Source organism: Oryctolagus cuniculus, chromosome 5, assembly GCF_964237555.1.
Source record: "Oryctolagus cuniculus chromosome 5, mOryCun1.1, whole genome shotgun sequence".
NCBI classification, from domain to species: Eukaryota; Metazoa; Chordata; class Mammalia; order Lagomorpha; family Leporidae; genus Oryctolagus; species Oryctolagus cuniculus.
The window spans coordinates 159,163,836-159,184,254 of NC_091436.1; the positions used below are offsets into that span (position 1 = coordinate 159,163,836).

Consider the following 20,419-nt stretch of genomic DNA (forward strand, 5'->3'; position numbering starts at 1 on the left):
GGGAAAGTGCAGTGTGGGGGTCACAGCTCACTCTCCAGGACTCTGGAGGGGAAAGTCCGGGAAAAAGAGACTTTGCAAAAGCAGCTGCGTGCACATGTGTGTGTGTGTGCAAGTGTACAGCATGTGTGTCTGTGTGTAAGTGCATGCTGTAAGTGTGTAAGTATGTAAGTGCATGGTACGTGTGTGAGTTCCCATGGGCATACACAGATGTGCTTGAATAGAAACCATTATTTGCTTGCCCTACCTCTGAAATCATTTCATCTCCACTTAATCAGAAAAAAATACAGCCTGAGTATTAGTCACGATAACAATATCACTCAGGTATAAAAATGCAAACAACTTCAAGGAGGCATGCCGGTCTTGGCCTGGTTTGATATTATATCTTTAACTCACTTGAAGTGCTCTTACAATAAATACCCACTCTTTGAGGTGTGAGGAATGCTTATCATTTTGCTCAGTACTGTATTTTAAAAATGCCATTTATTTAAAATATTTGGTAAATATTCCTTCTGTATTCCAAGAAGCTGATAAGATTCTGCACTTACCACGTACTGGCTTTTACAGGTTTGCTTCTCTGAAACTTGGGGAGGACAAGCAATGCTGATCTGGGGTCTCTTTTTTGGAAGCCCAAGGGCTGGGCTGCATGAGTCAGCTCTTGCCACCCTGATTCCTGCTACTTCAACACTAGGGGTAGGAAGGAGCTGCTCATCTGGAGTCTAGGAATGCTACCCGGCCCCTACTCCAGCTTCCCACTCTTTCCAAATAAGGAAAAAGCACCTTTCAGCCAAGCCAACTTGACAACCCCCAGCTGGGGGTGGGGGATTGAATCAAATTCTTCCCTTTCTCTTTGTTGAAAGCCACATGCTGTGGGGGTCTCCTGGGCCCCACCCCCCTTTTCATAAACTATCCCCATTGTGCTGTGAGCTGAAGCAGGCCCGCAGGCTCCCTGCTTGGAGCAAGACTGTGAGACTGTGTTTAAGTGTGTTGAGCTTATTCCTGATGCCTTCAAATCCTACCACCCACAAGCCCTCATGACACCCAGGTCTTGGGCCCTGACTGTTGAAAGAATGTGACTCAGTTCTGAGGAACCAACTGAGTAAGAGAGAAATCTGCTGCCTGCTAACTTTCCAAGTTAGGAACCTCTGGAAGAGCACTGCCAGTTTTCTTTTTTCAAACAGCCACCTTTTTTTTGAGTGTTTAATGTAAGCCAGGTCCTCTGCTTGGCTGAGCATTTTACACCAGCTACTCCCCAGTCAGCCTCTAAGACATATCAGGGTTCCCTGTCATACCTGAGAAACCTGAAAACCAGAAAGTCCGAGGAAATTAGACCTTGCAGCTAATAAACTAGAGCTCTGTGATTTTCCTCTGGGTTTCATTAACTCCACTGAACTATTTGAAGGAAGGTATGAATTCATTCTTTACTTCAATGAATACTTACTGATCTCTTTATGAAGTACCTAGGGCTGGAAACACACCTGTGAATAAAACAGGTGTAGCTTCCACAGAGGTAAGGTGCAGGCAGAAATGAGAGAAAAGTCACAGATACATAACATGTTATGTGATGATGGGTGTCACAGGGAAAAATAAACCATAAAGCTAGATAGCAAGAGCTGGGGTGGGACTAGCACTATTTACAAGGAAATGATGCATTTCTGATGACAGGATATAAAAATGCTTCCCATCATGTAAAGAACAATTTCTAAACTCCTGGAACCTGTCATAGCCGGTTGTGATGACAAAATGATGGTTCCCCAGCCAGCAAGAGGAGAGTCCCTGCCAAATAGGTGTAGTCGAGCTTGCTGAAAAAAGCAGTCAGAATGGGAATATTACAACAGACGGACTGAATGACCGGGGTAATGATTCGGTCCTGTCAGCCCGACTTCCCCCTACCTGGATTGGAAATGAATCCTGCCCTCTTTCTTCACCAGGAAATTTTGAAAATCGACCCCACCAATCTGGAAATGATTTGAAGAATCCCAGGAGAAAAGGGCTACGTACCTATGTGATTACGGGTATTGTTTTCATCAAATATGACATGATTGGGAATTACTGGGGGGAAACCACTACTGAAGAATGAATGGGGTTCAAAAGATGAGACAAATTAGCATGTCCAAGGACTGGCCACAAAATCAGGAGGTTGGTGACCTACCAATGTTTCTAAGCTGTCTAAATAAGCAGCTCTGTAAAGCAGTGTGATTTAGAGAGCTTGAAAGAAGGTGGTCCCGTGCTTTGGGGGCAGGGGGAAGTGATTTAATAATGGAACCATGTACTTTCAATGGGCTACTTTTCCCAGAAGTAGCCAGGTTTGTTAACTCCCAGCCAGAGGATGGGGCATTCTTGCATCCAAACAGGTCTACCTAAAAGCCTCAAAATTTGGGACAGCAGAGTGTTAGCAGCCTATCAACATCATTGTTGGAACACTCAGGACAACGAAATAGCCTTTGTTTACAGGGAACTGAAATTAACCTCAACTGGAAGTAATCTCATACAGAACCATGAAATCCCAATCATATTTTACACTGAAGACTCCCTTCTAGCCCTTTCTAAGCATCTTACAATGTTTTCTGCTAATAAACAGAGCTTAAATTCTTTTATTTATCTATTTATTTTATTTTTTTGACAGGCAGAGTGGACAGTGAGAGAGACAGAGAGAAAGGTCTTCCTTTGCCGTTGGTTCACCCTCCAATGGCCGCCGCGGCCGGCGCACCGCACTGATCCGATGGCAGGAGCCAGGTACTTATCCTGGTCTCCCATGGGGTGCAGGGCCCAAGCACTTGGGCCATCCTCCACTGCACTCCCTGGCCACAGCAGAGAGCTAGCCTGGAAGAGGGGCGACCGGGACAGAATCCGGCGCCCCGACTGGGACTAGAACCCGGTGTGCCAGCGCCGCCAAGGCGGAGAATTAGCCTAGTGAGCCGCGGCGCAGGCAGAGCTTAAATTCTTAATATATTAATTAATAAATGCATCTGTGATTTCAAATCTCATATTCTTACTTTATGTCACATGAGAAAAACTAGAATTATGATCTTTCAGAAATACATTTTTTCAAAATTGATAATATCACTGTCTTGTTTCCACTGTAAATTTGTACACATAGACCTTCCAGAAAATTGCCTTTATTCAAAAGGAGAAGCTAAAATGAATTCGCCAACTATGCCAGTGTTGTACTGAAGTAACACAGCTTTTCAGACTATTTAAATTTTGTTCTATAGGCCTTAGTTACTTAATAAAATCCACGTAACAAAAAGAACCAACAAAATTCAAAGTGGTAGTGATTAAATTTACTGTTGTTTCATAAAGACTCTAAATCTGCATCATCCAATATGGAAGCCACTAGTCCTACATTGGCTATTGAATATTTTAATATGGCTACTCTGAAATAAGCTATATGCTAAGTATAAAATTTCACATCAGATTTCACAGATTTTGTTTAAAAAATAGTTTAAAATATTTTGGGGTGGTGTTAGGTATAGTGGTTAAAATGCTTCTTGAGATACTGACATCCCTTATCATCCTGGGTTTGAATCCTGGCTCTGCTCCAGATTCCAGCTTCCTGCTAATGCATATGCTGGGAGGCAGCAGGTGATAGTCCAAGAGGTTGGACCACTGTCACCACATGGAAGACCTGGAGTAAGCTCCCCACTCCTGGTTTTCACGTGGTCCAGCTTTGGTTGGTGCAAGCATTAGGAGACTGAACCAGTAGATAGGAGATCTGTCTCTGATTCTCTCCCCCACCGCCTCTCCTCTCCTTCTTTCAAACTAAAAAGTGAAACAATCTTAATAATACTCATATTGATTACATTTTGAAATGATATAGTATGTTGCCTATATCATATTAAATGAAAGATATTAGTCATTTTAGCTTTCTTTTCATATAGCATAGTTTTAAATAGCATCATTTCTACAAAATGTAAATGGATAGATGTCTTCCATTCTATTCTATTTCCATTCCATTCTATTTCCATAAAACAGCACTGCTCTAAAGCTTAATAGAGTACACATAAAGTATTTTTTCACTTGTCTATTTAATCAATATAGCTGTTTCTGCTATCTTTCCGTTTCTATTTGTGTAGAGCAACTTTTTCCATTCTTTCACTTTCAGTCTATGTGGGTCCTTAAAGGTGCAAGGAGCCTCTTGCTGGCAGCATGTAATTGGGTCCTGCTTTTTATCCATTCAACTGCTCTGTGTCTTTTGACTGGAAACTTAATCCATTTATATTCAAGGTAATTATAGACAGGATAGGATGGACTACTGCTATCTTGATTTTTTTTCTAGTTGTTTCACAGTTTTTTGTTCTCTCTTCCTCACTTGCCATCTTCCTTTGTAATTAGAGGATTTTATCTAATGGTATTCTTGTTTCTTAATTTTTATCTTTTGTGTAACAATTATAAGCATTTGCTTTGTGGTTACCAGGAGGCTTACTTAATGAAATACATTATTGTTGTAACAGTCTACTTTAAGATGGTAACAACTTAACTTTGATCATATATAATAACAACACAATTTTACTCTATCATCTCCCACTTTATGCTTTGGCTGTCACAATTTGTGTTTTTTTATATTGGGTATTCCTTAATAAATTACAGTAGCTTTTTTTTTACAGTAGCTTTTATTTTTAACTGTTTTGTATTTTAACCTTCCAAAAAATATACATGATTTATATATCTCTATTATAATATTCAAATATTCTGAGTTATACTAAAAAGTTTCATACTGTCAAGTCATGCTGCTTTTGAGCTCAGAGATTCTTTCTGCTTTGATAAATTCTGCTATTGATATTCTACTGCACTGTTCATTTCATTCATGGTGCTTCTCAGTTTCAGAATTTTTTTTTGAAAATAATTATCTTTGTGAACTCCTCATTTTTTGACATGTATTATTTTCCTTTCATTGAATTACTTCCCTGTGCTTTCTTGGAGTTCACTGAGCTTCCTCAAAGCTATTATTTTAAATCATTTGTCAGGAAGTTCATACATCTCTGTTTCTTTTAGGTCAGTTACTGGTAATCTGTTCCTTTATTGGTGATATTTTCTGGTTATTTTTGATGCTTATGATTGTGAAGAGAAAGTGGGAACTTATTCTAGTCTTTGTGAACTTCCTTTGTTGGGGAAAGCCCTATACCAGTCAACCTATTCAGAAATTATGAGCAAGTCATTGGACATTGCTTGCTCCTGGAGTCCTCAGGCAGACTGCTCTGGTGCCTGGATGAGCTGGTGGGTGACCCTAGGGAGCAAGTCACTAGGGTTGGTCCTGGAGCCTAGATCCACTTCGTTGGATCTATTGATATTTTACTACAGCCGTGGACTTGCAGGCTGGTTTTGTGACCGTTGCTCTGGAGTTTATATACATGGGGTACTGACCCAAAACTTGGGTCCATAGTGGCTAAACTTACAAGAGCCTATGTCTGTAGAAGTTGGCTAGATGCTGGTATGGGCCTGGTGCCAGGACACACTACAGCCTGAATGGACAGGGAAGGCCTGGTATGGAGGCAGGTCTGCATCCTAAGTCCATGTGGGAAGACCTGGCTCCATGGGGTGTGGCCCAGGGCTTGAATCAGAAGGTGCAGTCTCAGACTCCACACTTGATAGAATAGGCCTGAACCCTAAGTCTGCTGGAGCTTGGGATCATAAGGACTGACTTGAAGTATGGTATCTGCCTGGCACTGGGCAGGTCTCAGAACTATATCCATGGGTCTGATGGCTAAGACCAGATATTTAAACCTGGCTATGGGGTGGGACTGATACCTAGGGCTATGTGGGCTAACTTGTTCTGGGCTGATCCAGAAACTAGACCTGACCTGGCATGTGATGGACCTATAGCCTATAACCATAGGGTCTGGTCTGGAGGCTGGGTGTGTGGGTTATACTCTGATGACTAGGGTCGTGGGCACATCTTGGTAAGAGACAGCCTATTGCTTGAGGCTGCTACAGTGGCCTGGTTCTGGATAGAGCCTGGAGTCTGGGTCTGTGAGGTTGACTTGGTTCCGGGGTAAGGCCAAAGCCCAGGACCACTGGGTCCACTGGGTCCACTGGCACAGGGAAAGTCTGGAGCCTGAGGCATGGGGATTAGCCAAGTGTTAACACAGGGCAAGGGATTGAGTCAACAGGGCAAGGCTAGAACCTGTATCTTCAGGTACCAGTGTGGAGTCTCTGGCTGGGGGGAGTTCTGCCAATTATTTTACTAGGGCTGACCTCAAGTAGGGGTTCAAGACAAAGTTCTCTCTTCACTCCCCTGTTCTCTTCCCAAGCTCCACAATGTGCTTCCTTGGGTCTGGGGAGCACTGATGCAGGTAATGTAAAACTATCCCTTCTACCCTCTTCAATGTGTCTTATTTGTATACCACACGAGGTGTGAAAATTTCTCACCTGGTATCATTAGCTCTGGTGAATAGTTCCACATGCATAGTTAATTATTCAACATCATGCTTCTGCAGGGGGCAAGAACTGTAAAATATTTTTACAACATCTTGATGACATCTGTACAAAGAAAGTGTCAGTTGGTGTTAAGGACTATTAAAGCAGTTTGTGGGATATTTGGTGCAGTGGTTAAGATACCCCTTGGGATGCCACATGCAGAGTGGCTGAGTTCAAGTCCCAGCTCCACTCTGCCTTCTGGCTTCCTACTAATGCACACCTGGGAGGCAGAAGTGATGGTTCAGGTAGCTGGGCTCCCGTCACACAAGTGGGAGACCCAGATTAAGTTGATGGCTCCTGGCTTTGGTCCTGCCCAACTTTGGCTGCTGTGGGCATTTGGAGAGTGAACCAGCAGATGAGAGGTCTCTCTCTCTCTGTCTAACTCTCTGCCTTTCAATCACATACATACATACATACAGACAGACATAATTAAATAAATTTAAAGCAGTTTGGAAGTTATTTTTATAAAAGACTCACTATAAGGAGGCATCACAATTAGCTTTAGTATGTGTTCTGTGTACCCCTTTTTGCTTCAAACAAGAACAATGAAATATAAGATATGAATAAATAAGTAAAATGGTAGAAGCATGTTCAAAGCTAAATGAGTGTTTTACATTGGCCAGAAAAGAAAGACAATCATTTAAAAAGAACACTTCCGTGGTTTTTAATGTTTTCACATAGTTGTGCAACCATTGCCACAATCTAATTTTAGAACATGTTCATCACCCCCCAAAGAAATCTTGTGTTCCCTTACAGTCACTAGGCAACCAGTCACTGCCTAAAGGTCATTAGACAACTACACATCTGCTTTTTTTCTCTACACATGTAGTAAAACGAACAACCCTTCACAATGAACATCCAGTCCACGTTCCTTCACTGGTGAGTTCTACTGAACATTTAAAGAAGGATACCAATCCATTATAAATTCTTCCAAAAAATAAAAGTGGAGGAGGCTCTTTCTAAGAAGCCAACATTAACTGATACTAAAACTAGACAAAGGTATCACAAGAAACTTCTATGTAAACTCTGTTACATGAGAGTTTTTGCATCATTCAGCCTCAAAAGTCAAATCTGTAACCAGTGGCAAGAAAGTCTCATGAAAACGTGCGACACTTACAAATGCATATGGCCGCTTAATGGTGGCCACCTTGATTTATCCATATTGACACAGACTGGTGCATGTCCACCAGGGGGAGACAGAAGGAAGAGCTGGTGTAGATTCCCTAGCACTGAACCCTCCACTGCTACACGCAGAAAGCGTGTCAAAGGGTTTGAAGCCCCTCCTCACAGAAGGATTTTCCCTACTTTCATGAATGAAGGCAAGGCCACCCCAATCACAGCTGCTGAATTACACAGTCTCCCTTCAGAGAATCTACTCTCACTCACTCACCAGTAGCCTGAGTTCTCATCACCACTCCATGTCAAAATCCCCAAGACCCTTCATTCACATCAAGCATAGGGAATGATAAAAATATTTTAAAAAATGGTTCCATGTGTGTTTTATCAGAGATCGGAGCTTAAAATTGAATACTGGAAATTGATCACTTCTGTCATCAGACAATGTAGTCAGGAATAATTTAAGGGGTAGGATCATGTGAGTACAGAGGGCCTCTGGATTTTCCTAGTCCCTAGAACCAACATATTTACCAAGAGTGTATTTTAACTAGAATACCAAATTCTAGGCTACTAAAAACATAAAGAAACTAGTACTCCAAGTATGCTGTTTGAGTTGAAATTTGCCCAGGATGTACAAAGAAGAGGACCTGCATGCAAAGTAAACAGGATACATAGAGGAAACGCACCTGCATCCAGGCCCTGCTTCTTAGGAAAAGTAAACTTAATTTCCCTTCCACAGAGAGAAAGATTATTAGAAACTTCAAAAGTGCAGTCTCAGAAACATCTACAAATGACATTAAAACTTCTATTAATTTCAGTTACATGGGACTGCCAAGCAGACTTGCATAATCCCTTAATGGTTTAGAAGACATTTCTAGTATCTGATAAGCAGTCACTCTGAATCACGGGTGTTTGGTTCTATAATCACAGGGGGATGTGTGTGTGGCAAGGCCTCTGAAACCCCATTTCCCTGATTTGCCCTTGAGATTAAGAGCATCCTGCAGACAGCTATTGTGTTTGCTCTGAGACCACGCAGCCCCTTGATTCTCATTGGCACCATCAGGACTAATGCCATTTTAAGACTAAGTCAGGGAGGTCTTCTAATCACGTGTGTATTTCTTATCACAACTTCAGATCTCCGTAACTACCAGTGCTCTAATCCTTCTCCCGCAATGCCATATAAAGTGTTAGTTCTCAACCTTTCATAAAAAAAGGAAAACAGCAGAGGATTGTAGTATACGAAATCTGATGAATCATAAGGGTGAGCTCATGAGCTAAAAATGGGGACAAGTAAAGTCCTAAATGAATGGTGGGAAGGACTTCAGTTCCTACTAATGTCTTCAAGTCACAAAAGCAAAGCAAAGGGCTGATATAAAGGCAAACATGGAGATAGAAGCAGACAGAAAAGTGCTTTCAATAGAGGAATTCTACCAAAACAGCACGGAGACTGTTCATTTTATTTTATTACATAATAAAAAGGAAAAATGGAGATTGTTTCCCCCAAAAGGATCAGTCCAAAGTAGTTTGTGGCATGTGCTATGAACTCATTCACAGAGGAACCAACATACTTTAGAGCTAAGTTGTCTAAAAATAACTTGCTTCATCAGTTCTGGAACATTTTTCCAGTCTTTTGCCAAGAATCCAATAAATGTGCATTGCTTTTTTTTCTTTCAGGCAATTTTAGGAAGCTTTTACGTATCATACTCTTTTGTAAAGAAAATCCATATAGCCAATAGTCTATGAATAAAATAATGTGAGAGTAGCTAAGGAACTAAGGTTCATAAGGCAATTACTTGACTCCCTTTGGCCCAAGACATTAATAAAGATCAGTTAACCCAGATAAGCTACTCTTCAGCTCTCTTGTCTATCCTTAGGTTCCTCCGTATTTCTCTTCTGCAGGGACCTGGTGCTCAGCCTGCCTCTGTGAATCTGACTGTGAATGGGCAAGTGAAAAGAAACCCAGAGACTGCCTGAACTTTCATTCCAGCTCAGAGCTTCTGCAGGTAGCTACCAGGAAATACTTAAATAAAGGGTAGAGTTAGCCAATCTTCCTGAGGCATTAGTGAGTGACATCAAAACACTTCATTAATAAAATATGTCAAATATTTTAAGGAACATGATGTACATGCACTTCTAAGGCAAAACACAGTAGACTTCAAAGATATTTCACAATTATTCCCTTCTAAGTGAGCCTTGTTGGGCTGAGCCTGCAATCATTATGTTCACGTAACATTTGCTTCATTTAGGGGCATATTATTATCAGTATAACAAAACACTCAAGACTGATGGCCATTAGCTACAGGTTTTAATATTAGAATGGACTTTAAACATAATCTGGCCTAATATAAGTATTTTACAAATGAAACTGAGAACAAAGAGAAAAGGTAGAGAATGGTATTGTGTGGGTTTTCCTTTCTCTGCAACGGGGTACAGGGCTAAGGGTTTCCATGCTCTGAGCTATGGACTGTCCTCCAAGCACACCCCCTAGTCTTAGCTTGCACCCTTCCTTTGCTTGCAATGCCTTCTTTTGCTGGGAAAACTTCACTTACTATTCAAGACTCAGCTCATAATCGTCTTCACGGGGAAACCTTCTCCTACCCACCCAGTTGTGGTTAGCTGTCTATTCCCCTGTGCTCTGGTAGATCTTTGAATGTAATTTTGTTTTAGTCACTCTCAATTTTAAATAAATGTAAAACGCCCTTCCAGAACTCCCTCTCCAGTTGTCAGCTTTGCTGGTTTCTTCCCTTTACAATTAACATGCCCAAAGAATTGTATTCATATTCAGAATTTGGTTTTGAAATATTCATTTGAGGTTTTGAAATATTAATTTCACTCCAACTGGCTTCTGATCCCTCCACTTCACTGAAAATTTTCTTGGTAAAGGTATCTATAACTTCTATGCTGCCCAATCCAATGGCTCACTTTCAGCTGTTGTACTTCTCCTTTCTTACACATTCTACACAGTTGATCACCTCTGCTTTAAAACATCCTTGGCTCCTGGGACACCACACTCTCTGAGACTTCCTCCCATGACTTCAAGTATCTCTCTCAATCTCCTTGAATGTTCATCCTCTTCTCTTCTGTCTTTAGTGTTACAGCTCCTTAGAGCTTAGATCTCAGCGCTCCTCTGTCTTTGCTTTTTTGGTGACTTCCTCCATTCCTTGGCTACAAACTCTACTATCTATATCAACAATATGTCTACAGGAAAGATGCCTTGCTCTCTCCTAGATTGTGAATAAAACTGCTAACTTATATTATTAGTACTGCCTGTCATGATTATAAATGATAGAATCTAACTGAAAATTAGCTAAAGACAAAACAGAGAGACAAAGATGAAGAGACAGACAGACAGATTGTAACTCTTAGCGCATGTAATCAAAGTAGGGGCAAAACAAAAGGTCTCTGGTAGTTCTCAAAATTCTTTTTGTGTCTTCTCTCTGTATATCACCTCCATTCTTTCAAAAGTCAGTATATTCCCATAAAAGGGACATCCTCACTAATAGCTATGAATTGATGGCTCAAAGCTCTAAACCAGAGTTTGAAAATCTCTCTTCTCCCCATTCGAATAAAGAGAACAAATTTGATTGGTCCAGTAAGGCTCACATTGCTTTTGAATGAATTAGTCACTGTGCTATGGAAGTCAAGATATTTGGTTTAGACTGGGCCATACACATATGCTATAATTACTGCAGGATAATGTTGGACCAACCATTAAGGCAGTCATCCAATGCATATCAGCTAAACTACTCAGCACTCCCACTTGAATCTCTCACAGGTATCTCAAGTTGATAGTGTCTGAAACTTAACCAATAACATTTCCCCAACAACAACAATTCTCCCTGGCACATTCAATCTCAGTAAATGTCAGCAATATTTATAAAATTGCTTAGATGGGTTAACGCCCTGGCCTGAAGCTCCGGCATCCTATATGGGCGCTGGTTCAAGACCCGGCTGCTCCAAGTCCAATCCAGCTCTCTGCTATAGCCTGGGAAAGCAGTAGTGGATGGCCCAGGTCCTTGGTCCCCAGAACCCACATGGGAGACTTGAAAGAACCTCCTGGCTTCTGGCTTCAGATCGGCTCAGCTCTGGCCATTGAGGTCAATTGGGGAGTGAACCAGCAGATGGAAGATCTCTCTCTCTCTCTCTCTCTCTCTGCCACTTCTCTGTGTAATTATGACTTTCACATAAATAATATTTTAAAAAATTGCTTAGATAAGAAACTCAGAAGTTATGCTCGACAATTCTGCCTTACTGTCACTACCTAACACGCCCACCAGCCAATTACCATAGCCTATACATTCGATATCTAAGATCAAATTCAGAACTGTCCACTTCTTTCTATCTCCAGTATCACCCAAATAGTTCAAATCAATGTGATCTCATACCCAGACCACCACAATAGCATTCTGATTGGTTTTATGATGTCTACTCTTGATGTCCTTTTATTCCTCATCAACAAACTGCAGGGAAGTTAAAAAATTTAAAAATTGGGGCTGGCGCTATGGCACAGCGGATTAGAGCCCTGGCCTGAAGCGCTGGCATCCCATATGGGCACCAGTTCTAGTCCCAGCTGCTCCATTTCTGGTCCAGCTCTCTGCTATGGCCTGGGAAAGCAGAAGATGGCCCAAGTCCTTGGGTCCCTGCACCTACGTGGGAGACCTGGAAGATGCTCCTGGTTTCGGATTAGTGCAGCTCCAGCCATTGCACCCATCTTGGGAGTGAACCAGTGGATGGAAGACCTCTCTGTCTCTCTATCTCTCTATCTATAATTCTGCCTCTCAAATAAATAAATAAATTTTTAAAAAATTAATACTTAACACACCTTACTCTAGCTAAAGACCATGAAAAATTTCCCATTATTCTGGAGATGTGCCCTTTTTGATTTGCCCCAGGTGCCAAATCACTGCTTTCTTAACCTCATCTTTTTACATTTTTCCTTACTTCACTAAAAATATTTCAACCATAATTATCTTTTAGTTTTCAAAAGTAAATTGACATGGAGGTAGGCTACCAGGTTTTCATAGGAATCAGGCAAACACATAACATCCCAGCTCTAATACTCATTGGTGTGGAATTTTAACTGTGAGATTCATCAAAGCAAGGACTGCATTTGCCTGGCTTGGCAGAGTGCCCAGCAGAGTAAAGGCTCAATCAATATGTATTCAATGAATGGTAATTCAACTTTATTATAGTTCTTTTAATTTTTTTATTTTGTTTAAGGAATACAACTTCATACATTTAATGTATACATATTTGAGAACATGATGATTCTTCCCCTACTACCTTCCTCATACCCATAATCCCACATTTATTCCCCTCCCTCTTCCTTTCCCATTCTAATTTTTTAGAGATCTTAATTTTTATACTCAATATTTACCCTACACTAAGTAGAGAGTTCACTGATTAAGAAAAAATGAAGAACAAAACCAACCAAACAAACAGAATATATTGTTCCTCGACAGTCAATACAAGGGCTGTTCAAAATCATTGCATCTCAGAGTGTCAGTTTTGCTCCCATAAACTACATTTTAGGTGCTCTGTTAATTACCACAGATCAGAAAGACTATATCACATTTGTCTTTTTCTGACTGGCTTATTTCACTAAGTATAATGGTTTACAGTTGCATCCATTTTGTTTCAAATAACAGGATTTCATTCTTTTTACCACTGTGTAGTATTCCTTAGTGCATATACATCATAATTTCTAGTCTTCCGTTGATGGACATCTGGGTTGATTCCCTAATTTAGTGATTGAAAATTCAGCTGCAGTAAACATGGGGGTACAGATCACTCTTTCATATGCATATTTCACTTCATTTGGGTAAATTCCCAAGCATGGGATGGCTGGGTCATATGATAGGTCTACTATATTCTACCATGGCTGTACCAGTTTACATTCCCACCAACAGTGGATTAGAGTACCCTTTTCCCCACATCCTTGCCAGCATTTGTTGTTTGTTGATTTCTGTATGAAAGCCATTCTACTGGGGGTGAGGTGAAACCTCACTGTGGTTTTGATTTGCATTTCCCTACAGCTAGCAATCCTGAGCATTTTTTATGTGTCTATTGGCCACTTGAATTTCCTGTATTGAAAAATGTTTATTCAGGTCCTCCGCCCATTTCCTGACTAGGTGGTTTGTTTTGTGATTGTTGAGTTTCTTGAGCTCTTCATAGATTCCTGAAGTTAATCCTTTGTCAGTTTCATAGTTTGCAAACATTTTCTCCCATTCTGTCATTGCCTCTTCACTTTATGGAGTGTTTCTTTTGCAGTGCAGAAGCTTCTCAGTTTGATGCTATCCCATGTGTTAATACTGGCTTTGATTGCCTGTGCTTCTGGGGTCTTTTCCAAGAAGTCGTTCCCTATGCCAATGTCTTTTAGGGTTTCCACAAATTCTCTAGTAATTTGATGGTATTATGTCATAGATTTAGGTCTCTTACCCATTTTCAGTGGATTTTTGTATAAGGTGTAAGGTATGGGTCTTGTTTCATATTTCTGCATGCAGATACCCAGTTTTCACAGTACCATTTATTTATTTATTTTTTGACAGGCAGAGTAGACAGAGAGAGACAGAGAGAAAGGTCTTCTTTTGCCGTTGGTTCACCCTCCAATGGCCACCGCGGCCTGCGCACTGCGGCCGGCGCACCGCGCTGATCCGATGGCAGGAGCCAGGTACTTATCCTGTTCTCCCATGCGAGTGCAGGGCCCAAGCACTTGGGCCATCCTCCACTGCACTCCCTGGCCACAGCAGAGAGCTGGGCTGGAAGAGGGGCAACTGGGACAGAATCCGGTGCCCCTACTGGGACTAGAACCAGGTGTGCCGGCGCCGCAAGGCGGAGGATTAGCCTAGTGAGCCGTGGCACTGGCCCACAGTACCATTTATTAAAGATATTTTCTTAGATCCAGGGGTTAAGGGGTTTCTCCTTTGTCAAAGATAAGTTGGTTGTAGATGTGTGGATAATTTCTAGAGTTTCTATCCTTTTCTATTGGTCTGCATGTCTGTTTCTGTGCCAGTGCCAGGCTGTTTTGATTATAACTGCCCTGTAGCATGTCTTGAGGTCTGGTATTGTGATGCCTCCAGCTTTGTTTTTATCATTTAAGGATGATTTAGTGATTCAGGGTCTCCTCTGTTTCCATGTAAATTTCAACATCATTTTTTCTATGCCTGAGAAGAATGTCTTTGGTATTTTGATTGGTATCACATCTGTAAATTGCTTTAGGTATTATGGACATTTTGATGATATTGATTCTTCCAATCTTTGAACATGGAAGATATTTCCATTTTTTTGTATCTTCCTCTATTGCTTTCTTTAAAATTTTGTAATTTCCATCATATACATCTCTGACATCCTTGGTTTAATTTATTCCAAGGTATCTAATTTTTTTGTAGCTACTGTGAATGGGATTGATCTTAAAAGGTCTTTCTCAGTTATGGCATTGTCTGTGTATACAAAGGCTATTGATTTTTCTATGTTGATTTATTCTGCTACTCCACCAAACTCTTTTATGCATTCCAATAGTCTCCTCAGGGAATCTTATGGGTTCCCTATATATAGAATCATGTCATCTGCAAATAGGGATAGTTTGATTTCTTCCTTCTCTATTTGTATTGCTTTTATTTCCTTTTCTTGCCTGATGGTCTGGCTAAAACTTCCATTATTATATTTTTTAACTTTTATTTAATAAAAATAAATTTCCAAAGTACATACAGCAATGGTGAGAGTGGCATCCTTGTCTGATTCTGGACCTCAATGGGAATTCCTCCAATATTTCCCCATTCAGTAGGATGCTGGCTGTGAGTTTGTTATAAATTGCTTTGATTATGTGGATTATGTTCTATGCCCAATTTGCTTAATTAAGGTTTCCATCATTAAAAGGTGTTGAATTTTGTCAAATGCTTTCTCTGCATCCATTGAGATAATCATATGGTTTTGGTCCTCAGTTTGTTAATGTGATTTATCATATTTATTGGTTTTCAGTTGTTGTATCATTCCTGCATACCAAGTATAAATCCTACTTGGTCCAGGTGAATGATCTTTCTCATGTGTTACTGGATAATTGGCTAGTATTTTGTTGGGTATTTTTGTATCCATGTTCATCCGGGATATTGGTCTATAGTTCTCTTTCTCCATCACTTCTTTTTATGGCTTAGGAATTAAGGTGATGCAGACTTCATAGAAGGAGTTTTGGAGGACACCCTCCCTTTAAATTATTTTGAAAAGCTTGAGAAGAATTGGAATTAATTCTTCTTTAAATGTTTGGTAGAATTTAGCAGTGAAGCCATCGGGACCTGGGCTTTTCTTTGTTGGAAGGGTCTTTATTACTGATTCCATTTCTGTCTTGGTTATTGGTCTGTTTGGGTGTTCCATGTCTCCATGACTCAATTTAGACTGTATGTGTCCAGGAATCCATCCATTTCTTCTAGGTTTCCAAATTTGTTGGCATACAGTTTTTTTGTAGTAATTCCTGATGATTCTTTTTATTTCTGCACCTGCTGTTACATTTCCTTTTTCATCTCTGATTCTGTTGGTGTGGGTCTTCTCCCTCTTTTTCTGGTTAGTTGGGCCACTGGTATGTCTATTTTGTTTATCTTTTTCAAAAAACCAGTTCTTTGTTTTGTTAGTCTTTTGTATTGTTTTATTGGTTTCAATTGTATTTATTCCTTAATTTTAATTATTTCTTTCCTCCTACTAATTCAGGGTTTGTTTTGTTGTTGTTTTTCCAGGTCCTTGAGATGTACTAATAGCTCATTTATTGGTGAATTTCCAGTTTATTGATGGAGACGCTAATTGCTATAAACTTCCCTCTTAACACTGCTTTTGCTGTTTCCCATATGTTTTGATATGAGGTATTGTCATCTTCATTAGTTTCCAAATATTTTTAAATTTCTTTTATGACCCACTGTTCATTTAGGAGCATGTTGTTCAGTCTCCCTGTTTTGCATATGTTCTTGAAATTTCTGAGTTGTTGGTTTGGAGCTTCAGTTCATTATGATCTGAGAAGGCACATGATATGATTTTGATTTCTTTGCATTTGCTGAGACTTGCTTTATGTCCAGTATATGGCCTATCCTAGAGAAAGTTCTGTGCACTGCTAAGAATGTATATTCTGCCACTGTGAAAAGTTCTGTAGATATTAGTTAAGTCCATTTGGTTCACAGCCAATTAGCTCTGTTGTTTCTTTGTTGATTTTCTATCTGTTGATCTATCCATTGATCAAAGTGGGGTGTTGAAGTCCCCCATTACTATTGTATTTAGATAGCCAGGTGCCCTGTAATTTGGTGCACATACATTTATTATAGTCATTTCTTCCTGTTGTATTGATCCCTTAAACATTACATAGTATCCTTCCTTGTCTTTTTTTTTAACAGTTTTGTGTTAAAGTCTATTTGTCTGATATTAGGATGGCTACACCTGCCTTTACCTCCCCCCTCCAATAGCATGGGATATCTTATTCCATCCTTTCACTTTCTGTCTACATATATCTCTGTTGGTGAGGTATGTTTCTTGTGAGTCAGCAAATAGACAAGTCTTGTTTTTTAATCCATTTGGCCAGTCTGTATCTTTTAACTGGAGAGTTGAGGCTATTTACACTCAAGGTAGCTATTGATAAGTAACTACTTGGCCCTGCTATTTTTCCGTGAATACTCCTATAATTTACTTTGGATTTCTTTTGTACTTTTACTTGGTGATTTTCTGTCTTTGCATTCTTTCATGATGATGGCTTTCTGTGTTTCTGTGTGTAGCACATCTTTTAGCATCTTTTGTAAGGCTGGCTGCATGGTGACAAATTTGTTCAATTTTTCTTTGTTATGGAAGGTCTATTTCACCTTCATTTATAAATGAGAGCTTTGCAGGGTACAGTATTCTAGCGTGACAGTTTTTTTCTCTTAAGAAATTTGGACTATATCTTGGCATTGTTTCTAGCTTGTTGGGTTTCTGATGAGAACCCAGGCACTCCAATGTGTGATGCAGGCATCTTAACTGCTGGGCTAAATGTCAATGGTTCAGATACCCAGCTCACATGAGAATCTAACCAAACACCAACAACACGAAGTTATGCAACCTGAATTTCTTCTTCATTCAGCCTTTTAGGAGCCCTGTGCTCAACGTGGGTGGAGGCTGTTTCCTGGCTCTGGGCAAATGTGTGAAGGAAGTGAAGTGCAGCGCCTGATGATGCCTTCTTCCCCTTTCCCCTTCCCCATTCAACTCCCCCAGGCACTTTGCCCCCACCCTGGGCCGATAGCCCTCCAACATTTCCCAGTCAAAATCTTCACTCAAGAAGGATCTGAAACTCATTTACATTAAAATACAAATTAGGATGGCAGCTGAAAGCTGTAACCCAAGGTAGTGCCTTTACCTTGACTTTCCCAGAAATGCTTCAAACCAACCACACCAAGGAGAGCTATCTATGTATTCAAGAAATGATCAGTACCTTCATTCCTTTGGTCAGAATGAGGTGGAGGCCTGCTCAGTAACATCAGTGCCTCCCATCAATGGAAAAACCACCTGAAGTATTTGTATACTGAAAACCAGATGTCTAACCCCAGGATGGGTTTTTCAGGTCCAGGTTGAAATCCTGGAAAATGATTTTTGCAACAATCATTGTAGGGCAGTGCAGATTAACTAAGGTAGGTATTGAGAGGCTCCTGACACCTGTGCTCTTGGAGTTGGGTACTATCTGAGTCTCTAGTCTCACCACCTGCAGCCTCATTTGGAAGTGTGAATCTGACTTCCCCAATTCAGGCTTTCCCTTGTTATGAGTTGCAGGCATTTCAAAGGAGTCCCTTTGCACATTTTGCACACAGCCATCTTTCTATAGCATAGTTTTGAGCACACTCAAAGGAACCACACTCCCACTGACCTCACAGGCATCTTCACTAGCCAATCTTCACACAGCAGCAAGAGTTCTCTTTTTTAAAAATCTGATTACTTTGTTCCCACGTTTAAAGGGAAGTGCAAACTTTTTATCTCAGTTTTTTTTTAAAACTTACTTATGTACTTGAAAGTCAGAGTTAGAGACAGAGAGAGAGGGATAGAGGAAGACACAGAGATCTTTCATCCACTGATTCACTCCCCCCGATGGCTGCATTGGCCACGCCAAAGCCAGGAGTCAGAAGCTTCATTTGGGTTTCCTATCTGGGTAGTAGGGACCCAGATACTTGGGCTGTCTTCTGCTGTCCCAATAGTGTGACAGCCTACTTAACAAGCCAGTGAAAACTGAAGAAATGGTGAGGAAAAGTTAGAAGATACTAAAAAGGTAGAAGTGAAAGACAATGGTCACCACTGGGCTGTGGGAGTACATGCACGGAGGAACTACGGATGATTCCCAAGTTTCTGAAACTAAAGTGCATGGGATAGACAGTCTGCAACAGGCTCCTGAGCTTGGAACTCAGAAGAGATTTCAGGGGTCAAAAGCAGACTTGGAGCTTGCAAGCAATAGCTGCCACTGACTTCATATTTACTGACCAGTGATGATACAACATTGCCTGAACCCATTCACTCTTACATCCCCACAGCTCACTGTTTCACACCCTATTCCTACTCCTTAAGCCTGCACCAGCTCCTGTGCAGACTTTGGTCTTTGCAGATGAGCTCTTTCTTATTGCATGGAAAAGCAGAAGTGGTCAGGAGAGGACACGCATGAACTCACACCTATAGTCTGCCCTTTCTATCGATGAGAAACCAACCTCTCTGCTAGTTTCCTGGCTCCCATCCCATTTCCCCTTTCCAAAGACATCATCTCAACAGTTCTACTCTCCTCTTGACTCCATCATAAAAATTTCATTTTCTATTGTATCATTCCCACTATCATCCCAGCATATTAAATCTCTAATAATAAAGGCCTCCATTGACCCTAGACCCTTTTTTAGCCATCACCCCATTATTCTGTTCCCTTTACCATGAATCTTCTTGGAGTTTCTGCCTCCAACTGCCCTCTTCCAATTCTTTCTTCTTCCCACAATGGAAACTGCTTTGTCAAGGACAGCAACGACTTCACATCACTCAACCCATCACTGTGCTCAGCCTCAACTTATTCTGTTTTCTGTTGCTATAACAAAGTCCCTGTGATTGGGTACTTTCTGAAAAATAACTTTGTTTAGTTCAAGGTTCTGGAGGCTGGGAAGTCCAAGAGCATGGCACCAGCGTCTGGTGAGAGCCTTCTTGCTGCATCGTATTATGAAAGAGGGATCCCATGGACAGAGCCAGCTCTCTTACTCCTCCTGAAGCCACTAATGCCACCCTTTTTGCCTTCTCTGATCCTAATTACCTCCCCAAGACCCTGCCTCTGCATACTAAAAGCATAAATTTAGGGATTATGTTTCAACACATGAACTCTTGGGGTACTCATTCAAACCACAGCAGCCCCCAGCATTCTTCCTCTATCACAAATGACACACTTTTCACTTCCTCCTAGATCCTCCAACTTCACTTGTCTTTCAGGATGCCACCCACTATCAGGCCACTCTTTCTCAGCCTCCTTTGCTGCTCTCTCACCTCTGCCCTGCTTCTCAGTGTGGGCATGCCCAATTCTCAGCGCTCAGTTTTCCTCCCTGTTCCACGTGCACCTCCTTGGTTCTTAGATCCGGCATTACCACCATATCTTAATGCCACAAAGGTTCTTATGGCTCCCAAGGTTCTATCTCCAGCTTAGACCTCTTCCTGAACTCCACATCCATACATCCCTGTTCTCTTTCAACAGCTACACTTCATGTCTAATAATCACAAAGAAATAACATAACTTACTCTTTTTTAAAAAAGATTTATTCAAAAGGCAGAACTCTAGAGAGAGAGGAGAGACAGAGGGAGAGATTTTCCATCCACTGGTTCACTCCCCAACTGGCTGCAATGGCTGGGGCTGTGCAAGGCTGATGCCAGGAGCCAGGAGCCA

General features: G+C 41.0%; 1 protein-coding gene across 3 annotated transcripts in view; it reads left to right on the plus strand.

Annotated features, from left to right (window-relative positions):
- The window catches only part of LOC103349679 (uncharacterized), a 170,017-nt gene that overhangs the window by 134,788 nt on the left and 14,810 nt on the right, over positions 1-20,419 (plus strand). For all 3 annotated transcript variants that reach the window (XR_011388800.1, XR_011388801.1, XM_070074418.1), the window contains exon 7: positions 9,430-9,533. Coding sequence is in view for 1 of the 3 variants with exons in the window: in XM_070074418.1 (XP_069930519.1) it covers positions 9,430-9,533 (104 nt within the window). In the remaining 2 variants the exon portion in view is untranslated. The remainder of the gene's footprint in view (positions 1-9,429; positions 9,534-20,419) is intronic.